At 44.9% G+C, this 24,367-nt stretch overlaps 1 protein-coding gene across 1 annotated transcript in view; it reads right to left on the bottom strand.

Annotated features, from left to right (window-relative positions):
• Positions 1–24,367, bottom strand: part of SLC7A14 (solute carrier family 7 member 14) — a 101,280-nt gene that overhangs the window by 4,050 nt on the left and 72,863 nt on the right. Inside the window, exons 5-7 of the mRNA XM_036347130.1 lie at positions 15,550–15,696; positions 12,019–12,227; positions 9,287–10,164 (exon numbers count right to left, since the gene is read on the bottom strand). Coding sequence (XP_036203023.1) covers positions 9,287–10,164; positions 12,019–12,227; positions 15,550–15,696 — 1,234 coding nt within the window. The remainder of the gene's footprint in view (positions 1–9,286; positions 10,165–12,018; positions 12,228–15,549; positions 15,697–24,367) is intronic.

Here is a 24,367-nt window from a genome sequence, read left to right as displayed (position 1 = left end):
TGCCGCTTCTTGGAGAACGCCTCTGGTGGAAGCATGCCTAAGACCTGAGAATAAATTTCAGGAGACTAAGTGGAATTAGCAGATACCCTCATCCTCTCACTTAATTTTGCTTTTTTGCTATCTTTTTCCCCTAGATATCCAGGCAGGTGCCAAATCTTGCCTCCTACTCCCATTTGGTATCTATAACATCATACTCTCTGATCCCCTTGTCTGACCTTATTTATGTCCCTCCTGAACTCAGTGCCATTTTTTCTTTTCCCATTGCCCCTAACTTCTCTGCCACCCATCACCTCATTCAAGCACTGGTTTGACATCTAGTTTGACAGGTCATCCCCTACCTTCAGCAGGTATTGGGGTGCCAGGTAGATTGATATTTGTGGGTGTGAAGTGCTCATCGATATTCAGAGTCTATAGATCATTCATTTATTTGAATACCTTCATTTTATAGAAGACACAGGCTGGGAAAGGCTAAATCACTTCCTTTGGTTTCAGAGGAGCAGAACCGCATTCCATGTGGATCTAGAAAAGGCTCTTCCATGTCCAGTCCTTCACATCTCCTCTCCCCTGGCTGGTTTACAGACTATGCTTATTGCAGGGACTATTCAGTAAGAGGTTAGGTCTACATTTGTTCTTTGGGAGTGGCTGAAACCGGAAGGAACGTGTGTGTGTGTGTGTGTGTGTGTGTGTGTGTGAGAGAGAGAGAGAGAGAGAGAGAGAGAGAGAGAGAGAGAGAGAGAGAGAGAGAATATGTTGACTATGATTACTTTGGGAATGCAAACCAAGGAAACCTGCCACATAAATATTTATGGGCTCTGAGCCCCCTACAGTTTCAACGGTGTATCACTCTGCCTTCAAAAACACATTTCAAATATGAGTGCCATAAACCAAGAAGCAACTGTGCATGCAGCCCGACGGAATAGATAGTAGGTATTCTCCAAGTCCTGGCTCTCTGTTTGCCTTTATCCCTCTTGCCGACCCTCAGCCAATTCAGGAAGAGTGGTGGGAAGCAGAGAAGGACCAGAGAAAAGAAAAAGTGGAGGGGGACAAAGAAACAGAAGGGAACCAATGAAGTGAGGGAGGGAGGAGAGAGAGAGAAGAGGAGAGGAGAGGAACATGCAGCACCATCTGTCACACATAAACAAAGGCTTTGTGTCGGAGGGGTAAACAGAGCTGCTAAAAGCCTCCTGTGTGGAAGCAGGGGGTTTTGTTTCTGCTCCTTCTTCCACTTGGCTTAGAGAACTCAGCATGAGGTAGTTTCTGAAAAATCTCCGGGGATTCTGGGAAACCTGAATCATCTTAACTAAACTTCACACAACAGCTCTGGGTGCCGAGATCTTAAAGGGTGTGGCACCTTTATCTCAAGGAGCTCAAAAGATTATACAAATGTTACCTTGTTTAGACTCCTCCTAGCCTGTTTGAGAGAGAGAGAGAGAGAGAGAGAGAGAGAGAGAGAGAGAGAGAGAGAGTATAAGGTTATGGTTATGTGCATTTCACTGACAAGAAATTGGGCACAGGACAGAGAAAGGATTGTCCACAGCCACACAGTTAGTGGTCAGACTGCGAATCCTCTGGGTCTCTCCACACCCCAGTCCAGGGTGCGTCCGTCCACCAGGGGTGGCTATGAAGTATAGACTGGTTGAAAAAGTTTCTGCTTAATTTTTTATTTTGAAGATTTTTTTTGAACATATGTAAAAGTGGAGAGAAAAGCATAAAGAACCTCATGGACACATCACTAGATTTCCCCTGACACCCACTCTCCTGATTCCTTCTCTTTAGATTATTTTGAGACAAATCCCTTTCATCCTATGTATATACTTCTAAAGCAGACTCCTTTAAAAATTTAACTTAGTATCATTACACATTTGAAAACTAATAAAAAAAAGAGATAACTCATGGACATGGACAATAGTAAGAGGGGACAGGGGTGGGTGGAGGTGGAGGAGGGCATAGAGCAGATAAATGGTGATGGAAAAAATAAAATAAATAAAAACGAATAATTTTTTAATATCATATGATATCTACTAGTAATAATTTCCCTGAATTATTACATACGAGGGGGAAACTCTTCACCTCATGAGGCTATGTAGTTTTTTCAGTGATGCTGTCATTGAGTGAAATAGTTTTGGGCACAGTTATTTAGATTGTCACAGGGACTGGTATTATATTCTTTTGTAAACACTTAAAGATGGCAAGGTTTTATTTTTGAGAGTGAATTTGATTTTGGCATAAGCCTGAAGTCATTTGGAATCAAGCCTTGAGAATACGATGGCTAATTGATAAATACTATTATTTATTCTATTTGCATCTTTAATTCTGCCATTCCTTGAAAACTTTGATCCACTGCTTTGTAGTTACATATCTTATATCTGTAATAAGTGAAAGGCAGGTGTGATACTGAAAATCAGAAGGGAATCAATATTTATGCTGCAGTACAACACAACACAACAAACAAACAAAACCAAAACCAAAAATGGACCTGGAGGCTCCCCTGTGGGACAAGAGTTAATTTTTAGTTGGTGGGTCCTGGTGGGAGTGGCACTCAAGGCAGAGACTAGTTAGCAGCAGAAGAGGTTCAGTATTTTAAGAACAGGCATGGCTGTGCTGGGGCACGCGGCTGCATGCTAGCTCTGGTCAAAGGTAATGGCTGTCAGTCTGTGAAAGGCTGTTTGCAGTGAAGGGAACTATTCAAAGGGAGGCTTTGGCTTCTTTTCTAGATAGAGGTCCCTGGTGGAAAGTGTGCCCAGGAGAAGTTGGGGCTAGATGGAGGAAGGACCTTGCCTTCAGCAATTGAATGGGCTTTATGTAGTAGGACACTCTGTGATCGTCAAGCCCTTTATAAAAAAGCATTTTCTTGTTCATCATCCCTGAGAAGCTAGGAAGTGCATAGTCCTTCAGTGATCAAAATGGCACCGGAACTCACATCTCTTGAATCCAGAGGGGGTGCTGTTCCCATCCCACCTAAATGCCTTGGGAAGGTTTAGAAATGCCAAGCCTGCCCTCAGATGCCGGGGCACCTCAGTATGAGCAGGCAATATGCCTCCATGTCTACTTGTGTAGATCTGCTCTGTGATAATTAAGCAAATGACCCCAAATCTACAAGGGAGAGGGGTGAGAGGAAGGGTCCTCTGGATCATCTGGGAGAAAACCTAGAACAAAAACTTAACTCTGAGAAGAGACTGGGGCACCTGCAGATGGATAACAGTAGGTTTCCAATTCTGCAGGCACAAACTCAGGCTGGGGAGCAGGTCCCCGACCTCTGGAGTCCCCCAGGAACTGCCTGTCCTCTGCTCAGAGCTCCGTGTCAGGGTGGGACGAGGTGGGCCACCTGACCTCGGCTGGGTGGAGCTGCCTCTTCCTGGGGAGCACTTTCCATCAGGAAGCCCTGCCCGCTGCAGATAACTGGGGCACTTTGTTTTGCCCGGAGCCTTTTTTATTTTTATGACTCTGGGATCAACTTTCCAAACACATTTGCCAATGCAGAAATGAAGACTGGATGGTACGGAGGTGTCCTCCCATCCAGTGCAGTCTCCAACTCCCACGTTGCTGGTTATTTTGTACACCACAAGTCCTGTTGACTGTAATAGCAATAAGGTTTACTATGGAGTGGCCAGGAAGAGCAGGCTTAGGATGGAAAGATTCTCTCCCTGGCCCTGAAACTAATCAAAACGGGCACAAAGCCACATTACTTTAGGTCTCAAGTTCCCATCTGCAAAATGGAGCTGGGAACGCTTATTTCATTTGAAGGGTATAATGGCCATGAGAAAGAATGCCTTTTGTTAAAGAATATTTTAAAAAATGTAATGATCCAAGCCAGCAGTTCTTCTTCTAACTCAACAGAAACCCAAGGGAAATGTGTCCATGTGACCACCACATGCATGTACAGGAATGTTCTTAGAGGTTCTATTCCTAATAGCCCCAAACCGGAAACACGCTAAATGTCCATGGACACAAAGGATAAATCCCTTGGGGTGTATTGCCACAGAGCAAGGCTAGCTGGCAAGGAGAATGAACAAACTAAAACTATAGGCAACGACGTGAAGGAATCTCACACACACACACAACGCGGAGGGAAGGAAGCCCAGCCTCTGCTCTTTCGTGGCTCTAAGTCTGTTCCAGGTGCACTGCACATGCCCACGACAGGGCCTTCCATCTCTGCGATGGCCCGCTCTCCCTTCATTCTCAGGTGCCCCGGGTTCATCACCCGCCCCTTCCTCCCTGCGTGTCTCCCTGTCCTGCACAGCCCCTCTGCCAGCAGGCATACTTGACTATAGCAGGATCCGCCACCACACTCCCTCCTTCTTGGAATCCCACTGGCCCTGTTGCCATCCTCAGCCTGGCCTTCATGATTTTTCTTACTCTTCTGATGTTGAAGGTGCCAGTGGTTTTCTCCTGTGCCTACAAGGAGAATTTCAAACTTATGTATGGAACAGCTCATTGGGAATTTGTTTATTTCCGTGCCCTCTCAATTCCCAATTCATGGCCCCCTTCTTTTCCTCCTGTTCCCCTCATCACAATGGCTGCTTTGGTCAATTCCCAATAACATTTCAGATGATAGCTCCAAGACCATAGGTGGTGTCTTCTCTTTGGAATATTTATGTTTTAGTACAGGATATATGGGCTCCATTGTCCAAATCACAAGTTCTATTTGTTCTCTACATCTATAGGCAATAATTTGTTTTCCTCAGAGGGACTGAAAACATTTCAGATGAAAACTTGGCAGCCTTCAAGGGAAGGGAGCCCACAAACTGGTCTAACAGATAATTGATTCATAATAATGGCCCATAGGGAAGAGTTGACCTGAAAGATGCCCTTGAAAACCCATTGCACAGTGTTCTCTCTGGTCCCTCCTACTTTCATATCCCCGAGACTCTGCCCAACTCTTTGAGGTGGTCTTCACAAAACTGCATCAGCCAAGAGAAAAGGAGAATGAAGGCTGCTTTGTGCTCATTTTGTTGAGATTATTAACCATTTGCTGTTGGATTACTTCTCTTTCCTGAAGAAAAGAAACAAGTGCTGGGTAATCTTGTTGGGACTTGTGCCTCATTTAACTCTATGAGTCGTGTCTTCTGAAGGTCAAAGCTTAGGAAAACATTGTGACAAAATGCTGTATTAAGATTCATTTATAGAGGGTTGGGTAAAAAATGTATCAGGAAGATTATCAAGTTATGACTCAGCCTAAATCTTTAAAAAATTACCTGATGTTTCATAAGAAGCTCCATTTAAAAATACCTCTACTGTTCTCTCCAGGAAAGCTATACTATGAATAGAGATTAAGAGGAAAAATCTGACATTTTTTGAGACTCAGAGGTTTAGAGGTGGGATATTTAGTCTATAATATCATTGAAGACTTTATAAGCCAATTTGGTGTTGTGGGATGGATGTATTTTATATAAGCAAACATTTATTTTGAAAAACAGGGAGTTTTGTAATTAAGTAATCTGCCTTGCTTGCTAATATCTTGTTATTCTTCTCTCTAGATGAGTTGCTCTCAAATTTAAGCATACATCAAAATCACGTGTTGGGGGGTTGGGGGGGGGCTTGTTAAAACCTACATTGCTTTTGGAGATTCTGTTTTGGTGGTGCTAGAGTCCAAATGCATTTCTAACTAGTTCCCAGGTGACGCTGACGCTGCTGGTCAGGGGACACATTTTAAGAACTACTGTTCTAGATCATTTTAAACATGGCTGCATGTTAAAGTGACCTGCACACAAAAAATACCCCCAGTATTGGCCATCTCAGATCAACTGAATCAGAAAATCCCTATGGCGGACACCCTGGGCGTAGAATGTTTTAAAAACAACTCAGGTGATTCTGATGTGCGTATCTTTGTTCTAGAGTCCTTGGCTGCACATTAGAATCACCTGGGAGTCTTTTTAAAATCCTGATTTCTGGGCCTCATCCTCCGGAAATTCTGTTTCTTTGTTACTAATGTTGTGGCCCCACCCCATAACAAAGAAACAGAATTTCTGGAGATGAGGCCCAGAAATCAGGATTTTAAAAAGATTCCCAGGTGATTCTAATGTGCAGCCAAGGTTGAGAACCACTGTTCTAGGCGGAGCTGACTAGTACACCAGCCTTCAAAAATCACCATGCCAAAGCAGTTAGTAGCTCACAGCTGGGTGCTTGCTGACCTGTGGGCTCCTGTGCCCGTCTGGCTGGCCCCAGGCTGCAGGGTGGCATCCTCCCCTGCCAGGGAGTATCGGTTTCTGGAGCGAGCTTGAAGTTTGTGCTATCAGCAAAACTTTATTACAAAAGGCTCTCTGGGAGTTTTCTTCTGATAACTGGGAGGGCAGCCTGAGTCAGAACAGGTTCACGCTGTACTTTGGCATGTGATAGCTAGTCTGGGGGACAATGAATCACTTCAGGTTCTGAAAAGAAAGGCAGGAAAGAAATAGTTCTCGTTGCTTTCCCCAATATTTTCTTATTTAAGCCCCAAAGAGCCACCACATCAAAGCTAGTAAATTATCGGCATTTTTGCAGATGAGTAACCTATAAACTGAGGCCCAAAGGAGTTAAGTAAACTTCCCAAGGTCACAAGACAAAGGTGACAGAGTTGTGATTTGAACCCAGCGATGTTTGACTCAAAAGGCAAGGGTCCCTGCCACCTCACCACTTTTGCAAAATGCCTTTGGGGTTCCAGAGACCATAGATATCATGTAGAACCAGCTACTTAATTTGTGGGCCCCAGTGCAAAATGAAACCATGGCGCCCCTTGTTAAAAAATTGTTAAGAATTCAAGAAGGCAGCAACAGAGCATTCAGCCAAGTGTGGGGTCCTGTGTGACTGCACAGTTCGTTCGCCCAGGAAGCCAGCCCTGCCTGATGTTATGTGTTGATCCACACAAACTACATATCAAACTTTCTGATCCAATATAAAGGTCTTCTCAGAGGAACGTGGTAGGGAGGTAGGAGCCCCAGATCTGAGCATGGAGATGTTGGATTGTAGTAATAGCTCCACGAGTAACTTCCTGTTGACCTTGATCATGTAATTTAACCTCGTGGAGGTTCAGTTTGCTCATCTGTGAAATTGAGAGAGGGACAAGTGTGGAGGTGGTGGACTATATTAGTGTTTTTAAAACTTTATTTATTTTTAGTGTAGCGGCTATGACCATGGACTCTGGACCCACACTACCTGAGTTCTAATTTTGGCTCTGCTATATTCTAGCGATGTAACCTCCGTCAGATACCTCAGTTTCCTCATCTGTAAAATGGAGATTGCTGTGAAGATTAAATAAGTTAATATAAAGAAAGCCCTCAGAATAATGACTATGTGATAAGTGTTATATATGTTAATTATAACTATGAATCATATAGCACTGGTACTATTTAGTACTAATGGTTTTCTTAATTTGACTCCCTTTTTAAATTAAAATTAATCACCAGATTTATATGAGTATGTCTATTTTTTTCTAGTAATGTGAAGATGTATAGTAATTATAAAAAGTTTATTCATATGCCCTCTAAAATCAGCCCAAATATTACCAATGGAATAGTCACCCCACTGTGGGTAACACTGACCTAGAAAGTGAAGGCCCCTTCCAGCTTTAATAGCCTAGCAATGATTCAGCAAGTCCATGTATCTTTGTGTCTATACCTTCATTCATTTCACAAATATATAACTAAAATATTTCTACCCACTTCAGTCACTCTACCCATGGTAGGATCTTTCCATTGCTTAGCTACATGTTCCAGTGGAAAAATGTTTAAACAGAGAAGAGAGATTGTGAATGAATCATATAAATGGTTAAAACTTTGACGAGTCAGTGATGTTGTCCCCTGAAGAAATACCCGTAATGTCTAACAAGGGATGAGACTTAGAAGACTGGAAAATTGAAACAAAATACTTATAGGAAGGTACAGAATGTCCTTCAGAGGCGAGGAATCTGCTGGAAGACATATGCTTTTCCTTTGAGTACCATGCCCCCCCCCCCCCCCGCTACCCCCCACTTCCCTCTGTCTAAACCTTACCTTATAGGCCCAGTTCCAATTCTACCTCCTCAAAGTCCTTTCTGGTTATTGTGATAGGAAGTTTCTTTGTTTCTCATTTAATGAGTGCTTTATAATAACAGAGAAGTATTTATTAAGCACCTACTATGTTCCAGGCACAGAGGCCATAATGTTGAACACCTATATCCCTGGCCTCAAGGAGTGGATTGTTTACTAATCCATGAGTCTCTGTACTGTCTTGACCAGGCTAGTTGATTCATGCATATTTGTCTATCCTCTCCTTAAGGCAGGAGTTACTTATTCTATTGCTTTCCTATTCCTCAAAGCACCTAAGGATCCTCCTTAACTAAGTATTTGTTAACAGAGACCCTAGGGTTACCAAGTTGTATAGGGAACATAAAAATAGTGACTAAACAACTTTAAAATTAGTCTCCAGTTAAACATCCCTCTCAGGTTACTATTAGCACCAATCCCCAGCCATCTCATAAAATCAGTGATTGTTAGATATGATAAACATCTATTGTGAATATAGTATAAGTAGATCACAAAGGAAAATTAGAAATCTTGGGGAAGGTACGGAACTTCTTGAAGGCAATGAAAGTGAGCTTAGAGAGAGCAACTCTATTTATACCCAAAACTGTGAACAATTGAGGACCTGACAGACTCATCTCAGTTATCAACAGAAGAAGGATGATGACGTGATGGGTACTTCCCAAGAGAATGCTTGGAATATCAAAGGATAAGAAAGGACCTTGGGGGTGGGTTGGGGGGGAATGAAAAAATCTTGAATAGTTTATGAAAGTCAATATGAATTGAGGGATGTTAAATGGTGCCATAATGCAATTTTATCAGACGAAAATGATGCCAAAAAATCCATACTTAATTTACACTTTGCTCACTTAAAAAAGTATGGCATGGTTCCTATTTTAATTTAATTTTGTCAAATACTTTTTTTTCATAATTTTTAGTTTCTAAGATAGAATGCCAATCAATTTTTCCGACCCTTATGTTTATAATGCTGTTTTCTCCTCTTTTTTATGTGGATTCATTTAAAGTGGACTTTTTATGGTATTAATTATCCATAAGAAGACTGTCCGGTAATAGTATTCATGGAAGTGATGGATTGATCAGCATCATTCTTCAGAACCAACGACCAAGACCACAGTAGGCAGAAAGGGTATAACTGACTTTCTTGACTCTAATGCAGAAAGCAAGTGTCCATAGAACCAGCCAGATTTTTCTTGGAATGGTAATACCTAGCCCAGCAAGAAGATTATTTTGGGATAAGCTGTTCAATGCCTTAAAAGGGAACTCTCAAGGCTCCCAAGGAAGTTGCTTACCCACAAAGCACCAGACGGCAAACCGGATCCATGTGATGGTGGAGAGCTTTAGCATGAGATAGATGTTCACCAGCATGGCAAAGGCAGGCACAAAGGGGAGGCAAGGGGCCATATAGGGCAGCTTTTTGGGGTTCTCTGGCTGCTGCAGGATCACAAACACCAGGGCACTAATCAGCAGCACCATCAGAACAACCAGAAGGATGGCCCACCAGCTCTTCTCTGAGATGTAGTCAGAACCAAAGATGATGAAGGAGCAGAAGATGAACATGAGGATGAAGAGCAGGAGCACGCAGATGGTCACCGTGTGCCCCGTAGCGGCTGTGGGCCGGTCCATTTTGCCTGGAAGGCCCAACCGGATCCTCATGGTGTAGTAACGGGGCCCGATCAGCTTTTTTAACTTGATGAGATAAATGTTTTCAGATTCGTCGGCTTCTATGCCTGTGGTCATGTCCACAGTGCCGTAGTTGGGGTGGTTGACATTGTAGGTTGACTTGTCTGATTTCCCTATGAGCATCTCATTGTCTCCCAAGGATGGTAAGTTCTTGGCCCCACATGGGTTGGTGGCAGGGCCAGAAAACTCTTCTCCTTCACTCACAGGAGAACAAACTTCCTTCTCACTGTCAGCCAGAATGCCCTCCTTCTTCTTTGTGTGCTCCTCAGACAAGAACTTGACAAAACCATCAATGTCACTCTCTGGTTGGTATCGAAGGAGCAAGACACAGACAGAGACCAAGGTGTAGGCAAGGAGTGTGCCGATGGACATCATCTCAATCAGATCTCTCAGGCTGACTAGTAGCGAGAGGAGAGCCGCCAGGAACCCCGACACGATGCAGGCCACCACTGGCGTCTCCGTGTAGGAGCTCACATGAGCTAGAAACCTGGAGGGTTAATGAAGCACAGGGTTAACATGGCTACAGATGGTGACTGATTCTAACATGGCTTAATTCCTCCTGGTCCGGCCCCTCCAATTGGCTTATGGATTCACTGTTTTAAATACAGCTGTGCTTCTGACCCTAGGATTTTGTTCCTGGAATATAATTTAAAAACAGTTTACTTTAATTCCTCAGTTTTGAGACAAACTTTTTATTAAAGTCCCCAGTCTATTATGTGATGTGAAGGGTTGATTGAATCTTGAATCTAGGAGGTATTTCAGAAACCTAAATTGAAATCCAGGCTTTGCTGGGAAGAAGTGATAGTCACACACCTACTAGATGAGATAAATGTTTGGGGGTCCTCTGGACCTGAGTAAACCAAAGTATGGTCCATGTATCAGTAGCACCAGCATTGCCTTGGAACTTGTGAGAAATACATAGTTTCAGGTTTCACCTGAGACCTACCACATCAGAATCTCTGGGAGTGGGGCTCAACAAACTATGCATTAAAAAAACCTCCGGAGTCTGACTTATGCCAAACCTTGGGACGCACAGCTTTACAACAAAAGTACAAGAAGTAAGCTAGTAAAATAGCACAATAATTAGGAGCTAGTACTCATTGGTGCAGGATAAATTCAGCCAGTTACCAACTGGAGGCCAACAAGAGTGATTGAATGGCTGCTGCTTCCTTAGCAGTTCCTGTGGACCTTAATTAGGTTCCTGCTCTCTTCATGATCCTCCCCCCTACTGCCTCTTCTACTCCTCCCTTATTTTCAGGATTCACACAAGACAAGACAACTGTTCTTGGAACCCAGTGTCTTTCCTTTTAATTTTCTTTGACAGAAGAAAAACCTTGTGGATGTGTGTAGCTATCACACCCCCACACATTGGTCAGATTCTCCCTGATCTGTCCAGCTTCCCTAATATAGCAACTCAGACACGGTGATGACTTCAGGGATAGGCTGAGGAACTGGAGCAGAAGGTGACAGCCAATGGCAGAGATAAAGTCCCTGAGCTGGTTCCCTCTGCACCCAAGGGCTCCTGGTCTCCAGGGTTTCCACCTTGCTTTGTGCACTGGAAGAATGCCTTCCCTGCAAGCCCCTTCCATGGTGGACACTGGGAACCAAGAGATGGGGCCACATCACCTCTGTGCTGGGGGCAGATAGACCACTTCATGCTCAAGATAGGGAGCTGGAAATGTCACTATACTGGTGTGGTTAAAAGTCTGGTCTTTGGAGTTAGACCATCTTGGGTTCAAATCCTGGCCCCCCCACTCAAAAGCTGGGGGATTTGAGGCAAGGGTTTTTGCCTCTCTGAGAATACTTATCTAGTTTACTCATCTGCAAAACAGAGTTATTGTGATGACTTAAAGGCATACTGTATACAAAGCACCTGGGATGCACCAATATTTAATGAATGATAGCTATTGTTATTACTATTATTAGGTTCAGTGCATAGGGTATTATTCTCTCTTTGATGAAAACTTAAAACTTTTTCAACTTCAGAGGGGCTGTGTGGACAGGGCCAGGTACCAGGCCTCAAGATGAGGGCAGGCCTAAGATGTAGCAGGATGGGTTCTCCCTTCTGGCGGCCACCCAGTGTCACAGTTTGGCACTCACCATTTTTACAAAGGAACATACAATGTCAAACAGGAGAGGGGGCAGATAGAGGAACAGATCAGTTTGTGCTGGATTGAGGGACCCAGAGTCAAATAGAGGAGCTGTTTCAGGGCATAAGCTCTTTCAACTCGAATTCTTTGCCAGGATGTGACAAGTTCCACAGTCTATGTGACAGGCACTCAGATCAAAGTTGCAGTCAGGCTGACAGCGGGTGACATTCTCCCTGTACAGGAAACCTTACCTGAAAAGGAGCCCATCACCAGCCATGGCATAAATGACCCTCGGCATTGGGAAGAGGGAGCCCAGCAAGCTGACTGTCAGTCCTGCAACTGACCCAATGGCCACAATGAATTTTGCAGCATAGAACCCATGAACCACAAACATCTCCATGAGTGGGGATTCCGTGTCAATGGCATAATATGGCACCATCAGAGTTAAGATCATGCTCACCTGTTGAAACAAGAGAAAACATGGTTGGAGGTAGAGAGGACTGACAGCATGGATGAATGAACCACATGAGAGAAAGTCAGAGGACTCAGAGTCAGAGGGCTGCATGGAAGTTTGGACCTGCCACTTCTTGGCACATAACTTCCCTTGTAAGCATTTGGCCTCTGGAGTTCTCAGTCTCTATTTTCTCCCCACACATGGACTTAGTGGACTAGACCAGATAACCTCTAATATCTTTCAATGGGCCTTTCATATCTGAGGAATAAGTCTGCAGGTATTTCAGCCCCATGAAAGTACTGACAGTTCAATGAAGGGCAATTCCCAGGTGGGAGGAGCTGCAGCCACAGGCATTGGAGCCAGGGCCTGGCAGTGACCATGAGAACCCTGCCCATATGGACATGACTCTCATTTCTTTTCAACTTTCAGGGTCCTACAAGGTCTTTTTTTTTTTTTTTTTATATATATTTTATTGATTTTTTACAGAGAGGAAGGGAGAAGGATAGAGAGTTAGAAACATCGATGAGAGAGAAACATCGATCAGCTGCCTCCTGCACACTCCCACTGGGGATGTGCCCACAACCAAGGTCCATGCCCTTGACCGGAATCGAACCTGGGACCCTTGAGTCCGCAGGCCGACGCTCTATCCATTGAGCCAAACCGGTTAGGGCATCAGGGTCCTACAAGGTCTTAACAGTACTCCCTGTCACCCCAAAGACCAGAGATCAGAACTCCAAAGATAGTTGTGTAGGAGAGCCATAGCCAATAAACTGATGAGACTCAGATGAGGACTCATATTTCCATTTCTTCTCTGTGGCTCAGTCCCAGGAGCCAGGCAGGCCAACAAACAAATTATGGCTTCAGGGTGGAATCCAGTCCTACTCTGGGCCATAAGACCACCATGGTTTTGCTTAGTCAGGAATCACTAAACTAGGACCTATCTCCCTTCATACATTACTAGAGGCACAGTGCATGAATTTGTGCACGGGTGGGGGCAGGCCAGCCCACCCTGATTGGGCCAATTGGGTCAGGCGGCTGGGGGGAGGGGCAGCAGGCGGTTGGTGGGCCAGCCCTGACCCTGATGGGGGCTGGGGGGCGATCAGGGGTGGTGCCCCTGATGTGGGGGGGGGCGGCAATTAGGGGTGTTGCTGGCCAGGGGGAGGGATTGCAGGCAGTTGTCCTGCCGGCCCCACCCCTGGTCGAACTCCTGGTTGAACTCTCGGTTGAACTCACAGTCGAGAGGACAATTTGCATATTAGCCTTTTGTTATATACATTATAGATCTGCCATAATATCCTTCCCTTCAGAATTGGCCTCAGGCAATGGAGCCACCAGTCATTTGGCCAGGCTCCCCTTTGCAGGCCAATGCTGGCATCAGGAAAGGAGTTCAGAGCCTGAAAGGGAGAGAGCGATGCATTTCTAGATCACTTCTTTCCCTATTCCTCAGGAGTTGAGAACCTCCAGTGAAGCCATGGGCTGAGAGTGGACAGTAGGATGGGTTACCACAGCCCAGCAATTCAGCTCTTCTGGTGATGGAATGGCAGACTGCTGGCCAGTACAGGAACAAACAACTCCTGAGGCATGGCTAAGGTCCATGCATTCTGAACAAATATTTCTCAGCAGCCACTCACCACTTGCAATGTCCCTTTTTGGGGTGGGGTGGGCTGGAGCAGAGTGGGATTGATCTTACAGCAATTTCTGTTATATCTCCTATCCTCATTAGATCAGGCTAGGCAAAGAGTTGGTAGATGCCTGAAAGTGCTCTGTAGTCTAGAAGTGCCATTCTAAAGAAGGAGCAGTTATTATGAACCTTATTATGCGTGTGCTGCAAGGGTCGACCCCTGGAGGAGGGTGAGGTACAAGGGAGGAATAGGAGAGGAAATGCATAGCAGAGTGTCTCTGCTGCTCCCCCCACACCACACCTCCCTGAACACTCTGTCTGCAGGGATAATCAGGATATAGATAAGAGCAAACCACTTGTAATATGTGTGCATGGTGGGAGGTGATAAATGACCTACCCATAAATGTTTGGCTGGGCAACTGAATTTCTACAAACCACATCCAAAGCTGCGCTTGTGCTTTCCTTTGGTTTCCAGGACAATCCCGTTTTGCAGCTTGCCTTAATGATCCATTGGCCTGGCTTCTTTAGGTGGTTGCTAAAGATGGTTTTATTTTGTGCCTGGCCAGTGTGGTTCAGTGGATTGAGAGTTGTCTCATGCACCAAGAGTTCACCGGTTTGAATCCCTGTCTGCCCGGATTGCAGGCACACTGGGAATAGGAGGATAGTCTATCAGTGTTTCTCTTTCATTGATGTTTCTCTTTCTCTCCCTTCCTCTCACTCTAAAAGATCAATAAAAACATATTTTTTAAAAATATTTTTTTTCTGGGGGGAGGGGAAGGAGGTGCTTTTCCCATGCTATGGCAGTAGGAGCCACAGGGCTCATAGTGTGCACCCCAGCTGCTGACTCTTTCCTAATTGTGGTGACTGGAGTGGGGACCTCAGGGCCTGGAGTATTTATGTAAACACACACCTGTTGGCTTGTCAGCTGGTTCTCTCCATTGCCAGGGGGTGAGGGGGATCTTGGATGTGGCTGAACTATCTCTGTGGTAGAAATTCTAGGGTGGGAGCTGGGAGATGACACATCAAAAGTGTGAGGAGCATCCTAGGGTGTGATCCTGAGGACACAAGTCTGAAAGCTTTATTATGAGGACAACCCTTGACGGGGAAACCCTAAGAGGCAAGCTTAAGCTCTTCTAAAAATAAACAGCAGCAGAAAGAAATTGCACTCCCCCGCCACCCCCGCCCCGGCATTTAAGGGAAGAGCATCTTCAGAGGACATTGTACTCTCTCTCTTGACTCCTTGACTCTGGGGTAGCCTCGCCTCGCCTCGCCTCTTCACTGTCGGGAAGCTCCCAGAAGACAGAAGAGCATTGAGGAGGGTGCACAGAGGCCCACAAAGTCTCTGCTCGCACACCCACCCGTTACTGCCAGCCTATGATCTGAGATCCTTGGACGGCGGCCCACTCCCAGCACACCATCCCCGGGCAGCAGTGGACACCAGGAGCCTGTGTGTAGGGCAGTTGGGGATGGTGACTCAGTGGCAGTGACTTAAAGGAGGGCCTGGGCTTCTCCCATCTCCAGTTTGGAGTCCTGATTTTCATCTTGTCATTGGTAGGTGAAGATATAGGGAGCATGGACACGTGTACAAACACCAAGGGCACAAGTAAAGGATCACTTCCTGACAGAAGGGGACCCAGCCCCAGAGCCACATTTTAGGGTCAAATATGAAAAGACCATGAGGAGGGCCCCACAAGTCTTGGTACTTACAGATACATATGCTGTCAGGCAGATGACCAGGGAGGCTGTGATAGCATAAGGGATGGACGTGTTGGGATTTTTGGCTTCCTCTCCAGTGGTGGCGATGATGTCAAAACCAATGAAAGCATAGAAACATGTGGCTGCTCCTTGCAGCACCTGTAGGGATGATGACATCTGTCAGTACCAGAGCAGTACCAGGGCCTTACATGTGGTACCCACAATTGCCCAATGCCCAGAAGACGTTGCTGAGTGGCAGAGGGGATAACATGGTGGGACTTGTGCTAAACACTTAAGTTCTGATCTCCTCTACTTTCTAGCTGTGTGACACTGGTCCATTCCCTCATGTGTAAAATGGAAATAAGAATTATGCCCAAATAAACACAAGTCATTCAACACATTCAAATCATTTTTGGAACTAAGTGGGGCTACAACAAAAAATCACTAAGTTGGCTATCCCCATGTCTTAGGAGAACTCATTAATCTCTCTGTGCTTTTATCCAGGGTTTCTCAACCACAAACAGGGCCTGTATGACTACCCCTAGGGGGAATTCGTAAATTTGGGGAGCTACTTATGACTGTCACAGAGACATGGGCACTTCTGGCATTTAGTATAGTGGGTTCAGGTATCTGCACAAGGAATTGTCTTGCCCAAATCACCATTAGTGCTTCTGATAGATCATCTCTATGGTAACTTCTAGATCTGAAGTGATGTAAAAGACTTTCAGATCTTCAGATATTCTATTGTTTTCCATGGGAAGACAGGTAGAGACAGTTTGATTTTTCTGCTTTTAGGGGAGCTTCAGTGACCTAGTAGGCTACAAGGCAGGAGAAGGTCTGAGGTAGTTGGCTGTGTAAAGCTGGGAAGGTGGTATCCAGTGACATCTACTGGATGTCTGTCTGTCAGGAGCATGCGTGACTCCAGGGATGGTTGGGACTTGATAAGTCAAGGGGTCTATAGAAAATTTTCCCTTGAGGAGTGTGCTACTTTATTTAAAACTAGTGGCCTGGTGCACAAAATTTGTGCACATTAAAAGGGAATTAATTAGAGGAAATATTTTAATGTTGCTATTTGCCCTTTCTCTATAATAGAAATATCAGAGATGAAAGAAAATTAGTAAAATGTATATGAAAATCTTCCTCCTGTCAGAGTCTAGGGCATGCCATGGGACCCAGATACAAGTCCCCACCCACCTGTACAGACCTTGAAATTGCACAAGACCCAGACCCAGCTGGCCCCACCCCCATTTGGCGAGATCCAGACCTGGCCAGCCCCAACCCTGTCAAGCCCTGCTAGGCATGGGCTCACGTCCCCTGGCATAGCGCCAAGTGGGGGGCACAGCCTCAGGTCCCCTGGCCTGGTGCCATGGCAGAGGGCATGGCCTCAGGTCCCCTGGCCCAGCACCAGGGTGGGGGCACAGCCAGAGGTCCCCCGTCAAGCCCCACTGGGTGGAGGGCATGGCCTCAGGTCCCTTGGCCCGGCACTGGGGTGGGGATTGCTGCCTGAGGTCCCCCTGCCTGGGCTGGGGTGGGAGAGGTGCTTTGAGGTCCCCTGTCAAGCCCGACCAGGCAGGGGGCGTGGCCTCAGGTCCCTGCCCTGGCCCGGCACCATGCAGCCTCAGGTCCCTGCTGATCGCTCATTACGGGAACTCCACCTCCCACCTCCACTGTGGGTGCAGCCATCTTGTGATGGCATGACTGAGTGAGGGTCAATTTGCGTATTACTCTTTATTATATAGGATAATCTCCTGAAGTATAAATGCACCTATCTTAGCACCCTCATTATCAGCTGAAAGCAAAAAACATGTGCCTTTTTTTAAAAAAAATATTTTATTGATTTTTTACAGAGAGGAAGGGAGAGGGACAGAGAGTTAGAAACATCTATGATAGAAACATCAATCAGCTGCCTCCTGCACACCCCCCACTGGGGATATACCTGCAACCAAGGTTCATGCCCCTGATCAGGGCTGTGCCTTTTTGAATGCTTGGGGATGTCCCTTTAGGGGAAGGTGAGAGAGATTTTTCTGGACTTGTGTGTATGGGTTGAGGAGACTTGGCAGCATTTAAGCTCTAGACAGGGGATCCAGAATTGAGGGTCTTTGCAGACTTGACCTTCTTTTTCTTATCTGCTCATTCAGTTTATAAATGATGAAATTTTAAAACACAGGCCAAGCCCTAACCAGTTTGGCTCAATAAATAGAGCGTCGGCCTGCGGACTCAAGGATCCCAGGTTCGATTCCGGTCAAGGGCATGTACCTTAGTTGCAGGCACATACCCAGTAGGGAGTGTGCAGGAGGCAGCTGATCGATGTTTCTCTCTCTTCGATGTTTCTAACTCTCTATTCCTCTCCCTTCCTCTCTGTAAAAAATCAATAAAATATATTTAAAAAAATAAAAATAAAACACAGGCCAAACAGACACCTGTTCCTAAATTTTCACTCTTACCTTTCCCACTGACTTCTCAATAAGTAAAAAAACAACAACACAACAAACTAAATTCTAGAACTTGCAAGACCATCTCAATATTGAGGATCTCAACCCTTCAAAAGCCACCATTGCTCATCTGCGAAATGAGTTGGTCTCTTCTACAGTCTCTCTCATTAGGATTCCAATGTTTCAGTTCCCTAACTGGGATTATCCTGGGGTCTGTGTAATCAGGGGGTCTGTGAATTTGTTGAGAAAGTGTGACATCGTTATTTTCACTAACCTCTGATGGAATGTAAGCATTTCTTTCACGAAATACTTAGCAAACATTTCTGTTTGTTCAGGAATGTAGGTGATAACTTTGTCACTGATAGCAATCATTTTTCTATCATATTAGGGTCATCATAGAGATCTTAGAATATCAGTTGTGCTCATTGCTACTTTCAAATTATGATAGATTTATGTTTTAATATTTAATGTATTAATAAAGAAGCACATAGTTATTCTATCACAATTTAAAAATATTTTTATAACTGCATTTCAATATAATTGTTTCCTTCTGATTTCTTATATAATCAGGTTATTCATTTATAATCACAGTTCTCAGGTGAACTTTACAGGCTTCACCAGACAGCCAAGGAATCCATCCCCCCTCTCCTCCCCCAAATCTAGGAATTCCTGGTCTAGTCCCATAACTCAAGTAGAAAGAACTTTTCAAACAAGCAGTTCTGTAGCCAGAGAGCTACTCTCTGGGCGAGAAGATAACTTCTAATTTCACTCCAGCAAAGTCCTTCATTTCAGGGCATGGGAAGCGTCTTTAGCCTTCACACAAGGAGAGAAAACAGATGTACATGTAGGGTCACGGCTTGGAAACGTGCTTGTTTTCACTTATCTAGAAAACATTCCTGTTTGTTAAGGATGAACACACGCTGGGATCGCAGGCTCGCTAAGCTGCCCCCATCAAGAAAAGCTTTGCTTTAAACAGCTTCCCAAAGACAGGTCCTGCTTACTCTTCCTTTAGCACCTGTGCGCGCACACACACACACACACACACATACACACACACACACTCACACTCACACACACACACACACACACACTACACACATCACACACAACACACTACACACACTCACACACACACACTACACACACACACACCACACACACTCACACACACACTCACACATCACACCCACACATCACACACTCATACACACACTCACACACACACACACACTCACACACTCACACTACACACAAACATCACACACTCACCACTCACACACACACACACACTCCACATCACACCTCACACACACACACACTCACACACACACTCACTACACACACACCTCACACACACACACACCGTCACACCCCCACACACACTCACACACACACACACTCACACACTACACACAACACACACACTCCACACTCACACACACACACTCACACACCACACTCACACACACCACATCACACTACACCACACACCACACACATCACACACTCACACTCACTACACACACTACACCCACCTCACACACACACTCACACACACACACACTCACACACCACACACTCACAACACTCACACACCACACACTCACACACCCACACACACTCACACACACACACACTCACACTCACACACACACACACACACTCACACACACACACTCACACACTCACACACACACTCACACACTCACACTCACACACACACACACACTCACACACTCACACACACACACACACACACACACACACTCACACACACACTCACACCCCTCTTGTAAGTCGTACAGTGACCTGATGTGACAGTCAGTCTCGAAGGTGCATCTGTCCCACTTAGGATGTTCCAGGGCTACAGTTCCGTGCCCCTTTAGTGTGATCAGCTCTAAGTCTAATGGAAAGGTCGTAGATACTAGAAGAGCTCGCTGCGGAGGAAAGGAGTGTGGGAGAGTCCTAAACAAGAATTTTGGGGCTAATCTACCCTGGAAAAAAGTGAGAGGTCTGTAAACCACACCATGGGAGGGACACCTGGGGGTCTGGGAATGTCTAACTTGAAGAAGAGAAGACTCAGTGGAAGTCAGAGAGGACACTTTCCAATTCTAAAGTTTGGACCATGCACTTGGAGGAGAGGTATATTATAGGCTCCAGGGGGAATCCCAGGGCCATGCACGTGGGCGGAATCAGCTTTAGTGACGAGTCCAGACTTTGTAGACTGTCAAACCTGGTTTTGCCACATACTGGGTTGGTGACCTAGAACAAGTTCCTAACCTCTTGGAGCCCAGTTTCTTTATCCCTTAAGTGGAGAGAGTGATAGTACTTAGCTCATCGGGTTGTTACAAGGATTGAATGAGGTAATACAATAAGTTGCAGCCCTAGAATATAGTAGTTGCTCAATAAATATTATCTCTTACCAGTAGTATTTTTATACCTTGTAAGTTTTTCTAGGACAGATGACACCGAGGGGCACACACAAATTCCTTGCCCTCCTCCTCATTTTTCTCCTTGTTCTCAACACATATTTATTAGCTGTTCCCATGTGCCATGTACTGTGCTTGGTGTGGAGACAGCACTGAGCAAAAAGTACTCTGAGCGTGACCTTGTGGTGCTTGGAGTCTTGAGGACACCGCACAACCCAAAATGCAGCCTTGACGGAGGTAAACAAACTGAATAAGATGAGTAAATATCTATATTATTTTTGAAAAACAGAAATGCTATTTTTCAAGTGAATGAAAGGATAGGTGGCAATTGCTGATAATATTTAGATACCAGAAAGTTAACATAACCAAGTTAGGAAGAGAGAGAATAAGTTTGCAAAGAGGATGTCTGTTAGCCTGAATTTGCCTATGTATAACTAGAAAAAAAAATGATGGTTGAAGAAAGACTGTAGAGATCAAAGGTAGGACATTGGGAGGTTCTATTGCATAAGGCAGGAAACAGAATTTAACTGAGATGGTTCAAATGAAATTATTTCAATGAAGAGCTTATAGGAGCTAAGGCTGGGGAGGGAGTGAGGAGGACATACTCTGGCCTTGCTCTCCTCTCACCTTCCCATCTCATGATAATATCTCTCATTGGCTGAACCCAACCAGAAATAGCAAAGGGGTCTCCTGGAGCACAGAACAGAGCATGATGGGTGGAAAATGAACCTGGGGAGCCGAAACTGGTTTAGCTCGGTGGATAGAGCGTCGGCCTGCGGACTGAAGGGTCCCAGGTTCGATTCCGGTCAAGGGCATGTACCTTGGTTGAGGGCACATCCCCAGTAGGGGGCGTGTAGGAGGCAGCTGGTCGATGTTTCTCCCTCATCGATGTTTCTAACTCTCTATCCCTCTCTCCTTTCCTCTCTGTAAAAAATCAATAAAAATATAAAGAAAAGAAAAGAAAAGAAAATGAACCTGGGGAGTGGAGGCAAAGGGAGAAAAGCCAGCCCACCTGCCAAGATCAAACAGACCCTGGCCTCACAAGTTGTAGATGAAATAAATAGATCATCAAGGAGAAGATAATGGGATTAACAAATAAGGTCTCCTTTTTACTTCAGTTAGTTTGAATGAGGTTATCTCCTTGCAAGCAAATGATCCCTGATTGGTAAGTACAAAGGAGCCATGAAGTAAAATCGTGTATGGGTGTATCTCTACTCAAGTAACCACTAAAACTGCTTTCCGTTTTACTCTGGCCACCAGTATTTATGATTAGAATACCTTTCCACGCATGAAAATGTGTGTGGTACCTAAGGGTGAGCATCTGTGAATAAAACTGGTGGGTGAAGTGTATGTGTGTGTTACTGGTTTCATTGGTACTTTACCCTCACTTTCCTTTACTGTTTTACGTAAATAAAAAGTAGTATTGACTTTTTAGTTTGATGACACAGCAGAAAATGTTTTCCAAAGTAAAGCTGGTATAGCTGCCCAGTCAGGAGATCCAGATGGGTGTGTGCCTTTATAGACCTTTATGGGGAAGCAGCTCCTGTCTCAGTTGCTGGAGGGCTGCTGCTTAATTAGCTGCCCAAGGCAATGCCATTAGTGGCCTGCAACTCAGTGTGTGGGGTCCCTAAAAACTGACCCCCCTGTGCCTTATTGATATTTGAGAGGCAGTAGGATGAGGCTGCCCTCCATATCATGCCTTGGCCATTCTGCCAGATGCCTAGGAGGTAATTAGGCACCTTTATAGAATTCACTCCCAAGGTAACAAGACGAAACTACAACTTTAATAACATTTTCTACCACGCTCATGCTCCAGCAGCCTGTTTGCAGTGACAGTGGAATGTACTACTAGTTTCCAGCAAATGGATTCAAATGTGGAGGACATGGAAAAGAACTTTTCCTTTGGAGGCTGTCAGCATTCCCCACAAATACTCGCTATGAGCCATTTTCCTGGGAGCTATTTGTGCTTGTAGGGCGTCTTATTTGGTTAAAGAAAAACCATAAGATAGCATCAAGAACAAATAACACATCCAACAATGTTCAGGGGCTGAGGATTTGCAGATGGAAGCAGGGGTTCAGCTGAGGGCCAGCAGTTACTTGATATTGGGGGGAAAATGTTTGTTGTTCTTAAGCTCTTCAAGACCAAAGAAGCATTTGACCCAGAACCTGCAAGTGAGTAACCCATTCCTTAAGCTATTTTCTTTGGAAGGAAGTAGTTGTAGCAGGGAAAGAGCAGGCCTATGAGGGGTCCCTGGCCAGAGGACAGATTGCTCATTAACCCTTTCAAAGTACTTGAGAATTGTGCTGCAAGTCATAGATTGGTATCCTTATGGACCATCCTCTATGTAGTGGTTTCCTCCATCCCATCCTACCTAAACAGAGGAAGAATAGAATAGATTGGAACTCTGAACTACTCCCCTTGTAGGTCAGGTTTTCCCTAGGGAGTAAAGAAATTCAAGGAGCGGCCAAGTAGGCAACTCATTTTGTTGACAATTGCTAGATAACAGAGTAGGGAGTGTGTTTATTAATGTGGTGGATGAAATGCTCATGAGAAGGCTGGGACCTTAAAAAATAGGACCTATATTCAAAGTGGCCTTGCTGGACTGGAAAAGTGACCTGAAACTAAACTTGAGAAAGAACAGGCCCAGGCCAGTTTGCCAGGGAGGAAATTCACTCTGCAGAAATCCAAGGCCAGGCAGATAGCAGAGAGGATGAGTCAGCAACATCTTCACACTGGTATGTCCTTTGTGCTCAGATGGTGCTTTAAATCACAGCCATTAGGGCACATATGTGGATTTCCTGCAGGGAAAAGGGATTTGCAGTGAAAAATCCAAAATCCCAGCCGAACTTTTTTGCTGGCCAATGGGAAGCCTACTCAAGGTGGTAGGTTTGGGTTGGAGGTCAGTGGCCAAAGGTGAAAAAAAGAAAAGAAGAGAAAAGGAAAAGACAATTGGTCCCATGTGTTCACTACCAGGGTGTAACAGAATATATAAGTAAGTGATTTGGCTCCTCCAGGACTGGGACCACATTTCAACTCTTTTATGATTAAGATCTGTGGTCTAAGCTTTAGTTATTTTGGTATAAAAGTGGAGATCATTGTATTTATTTTGCAAGGCTGTTGTGAAGATTAAAGGAAAACTGTATATGGAAGAGTTTGTCATAAAGAAAATGTTGTGTTGGGAATGGAATCTTTCCTTGATTTTTATGGCTGATTTCTGATCTTCATTTCTTGCTATAAAAGTTGGTGAGAACCCGGGATATGCAAATGGGGAACCTTTGAAGCTGGCTTACTGAGCTCTTCCTTGATGAGGCAGGCTCCTGACTGAGGAAGGATGTAGAGCCCCAAAGAAGGGAAGAGGACACCCCCAAAGAGAATAAAGACCCCAGGATGAAGCACAAGAAGAAACACTAAGAGACTCATCTTCTTCCGCATGGGCAAAGGATATTTACTCTTTCCAGTTTTCACATGGGGCCTAGACTACAGTGTGTGCCATTCAAGAAAGCTACTAGGAAGATTTTTAAAAATATATATTTTTATTGACATCAGAGAGGAAGGGAGAAAGAGAGAGAGAAACATCAATGATGAGAGAGAATCATTGATCGGTTGCCTCCTGCATGACCCACATTAGGGATCAAGCCTGCAACCCAGGCATGTGCCCTTGGCGGGAATCTAACCTGGGACCCTTCAGTTCATAGGCCGACGTTCTAACCACTGAGCAAAATCGGCTAGGGCGCTACTAGGAAGATTTTGAAAACTTAACATAATCCAAGTAATTTTAAAAAGCTTTTGAATTGCTCTGACATGATATCTTGGTAAACAATGGACATTTGGCCTGGGCTGGTTTAATTATACTCCCCTTTGAAGATAAGAACGAGATTAGGCCATCTCTGAAGGCTCTTTCCAGGTCCAAGACTCTTACGATTTTGGGAAAGCTTAAAGGAAATAAAAATATAACGTGTCAGATTAAT

This window comes from Myotis myotis, unplaced genomic scaffold, assembly GCF_014108235.1.
Source record: "Myotis myotis isolate mMyoMyo1 unplaced genomic scaffold, mMyoMyo1.p scaffold_m19_p_2, whole genome shotgun sequence".
In the NCBI taxonomy this organism is placed as follows: domain Eukaryota; kingdom Metazoa; phylum Chordata; class Mammalia; order Chiroptera; family Vespertilionidae; genus Myotis; species Myotis myotis.
The sequence above is the reverse complement of the archived record's forward strand: the minus strand, read 5'-3'. Positions and strand labels throughout refer to the sequence as shown.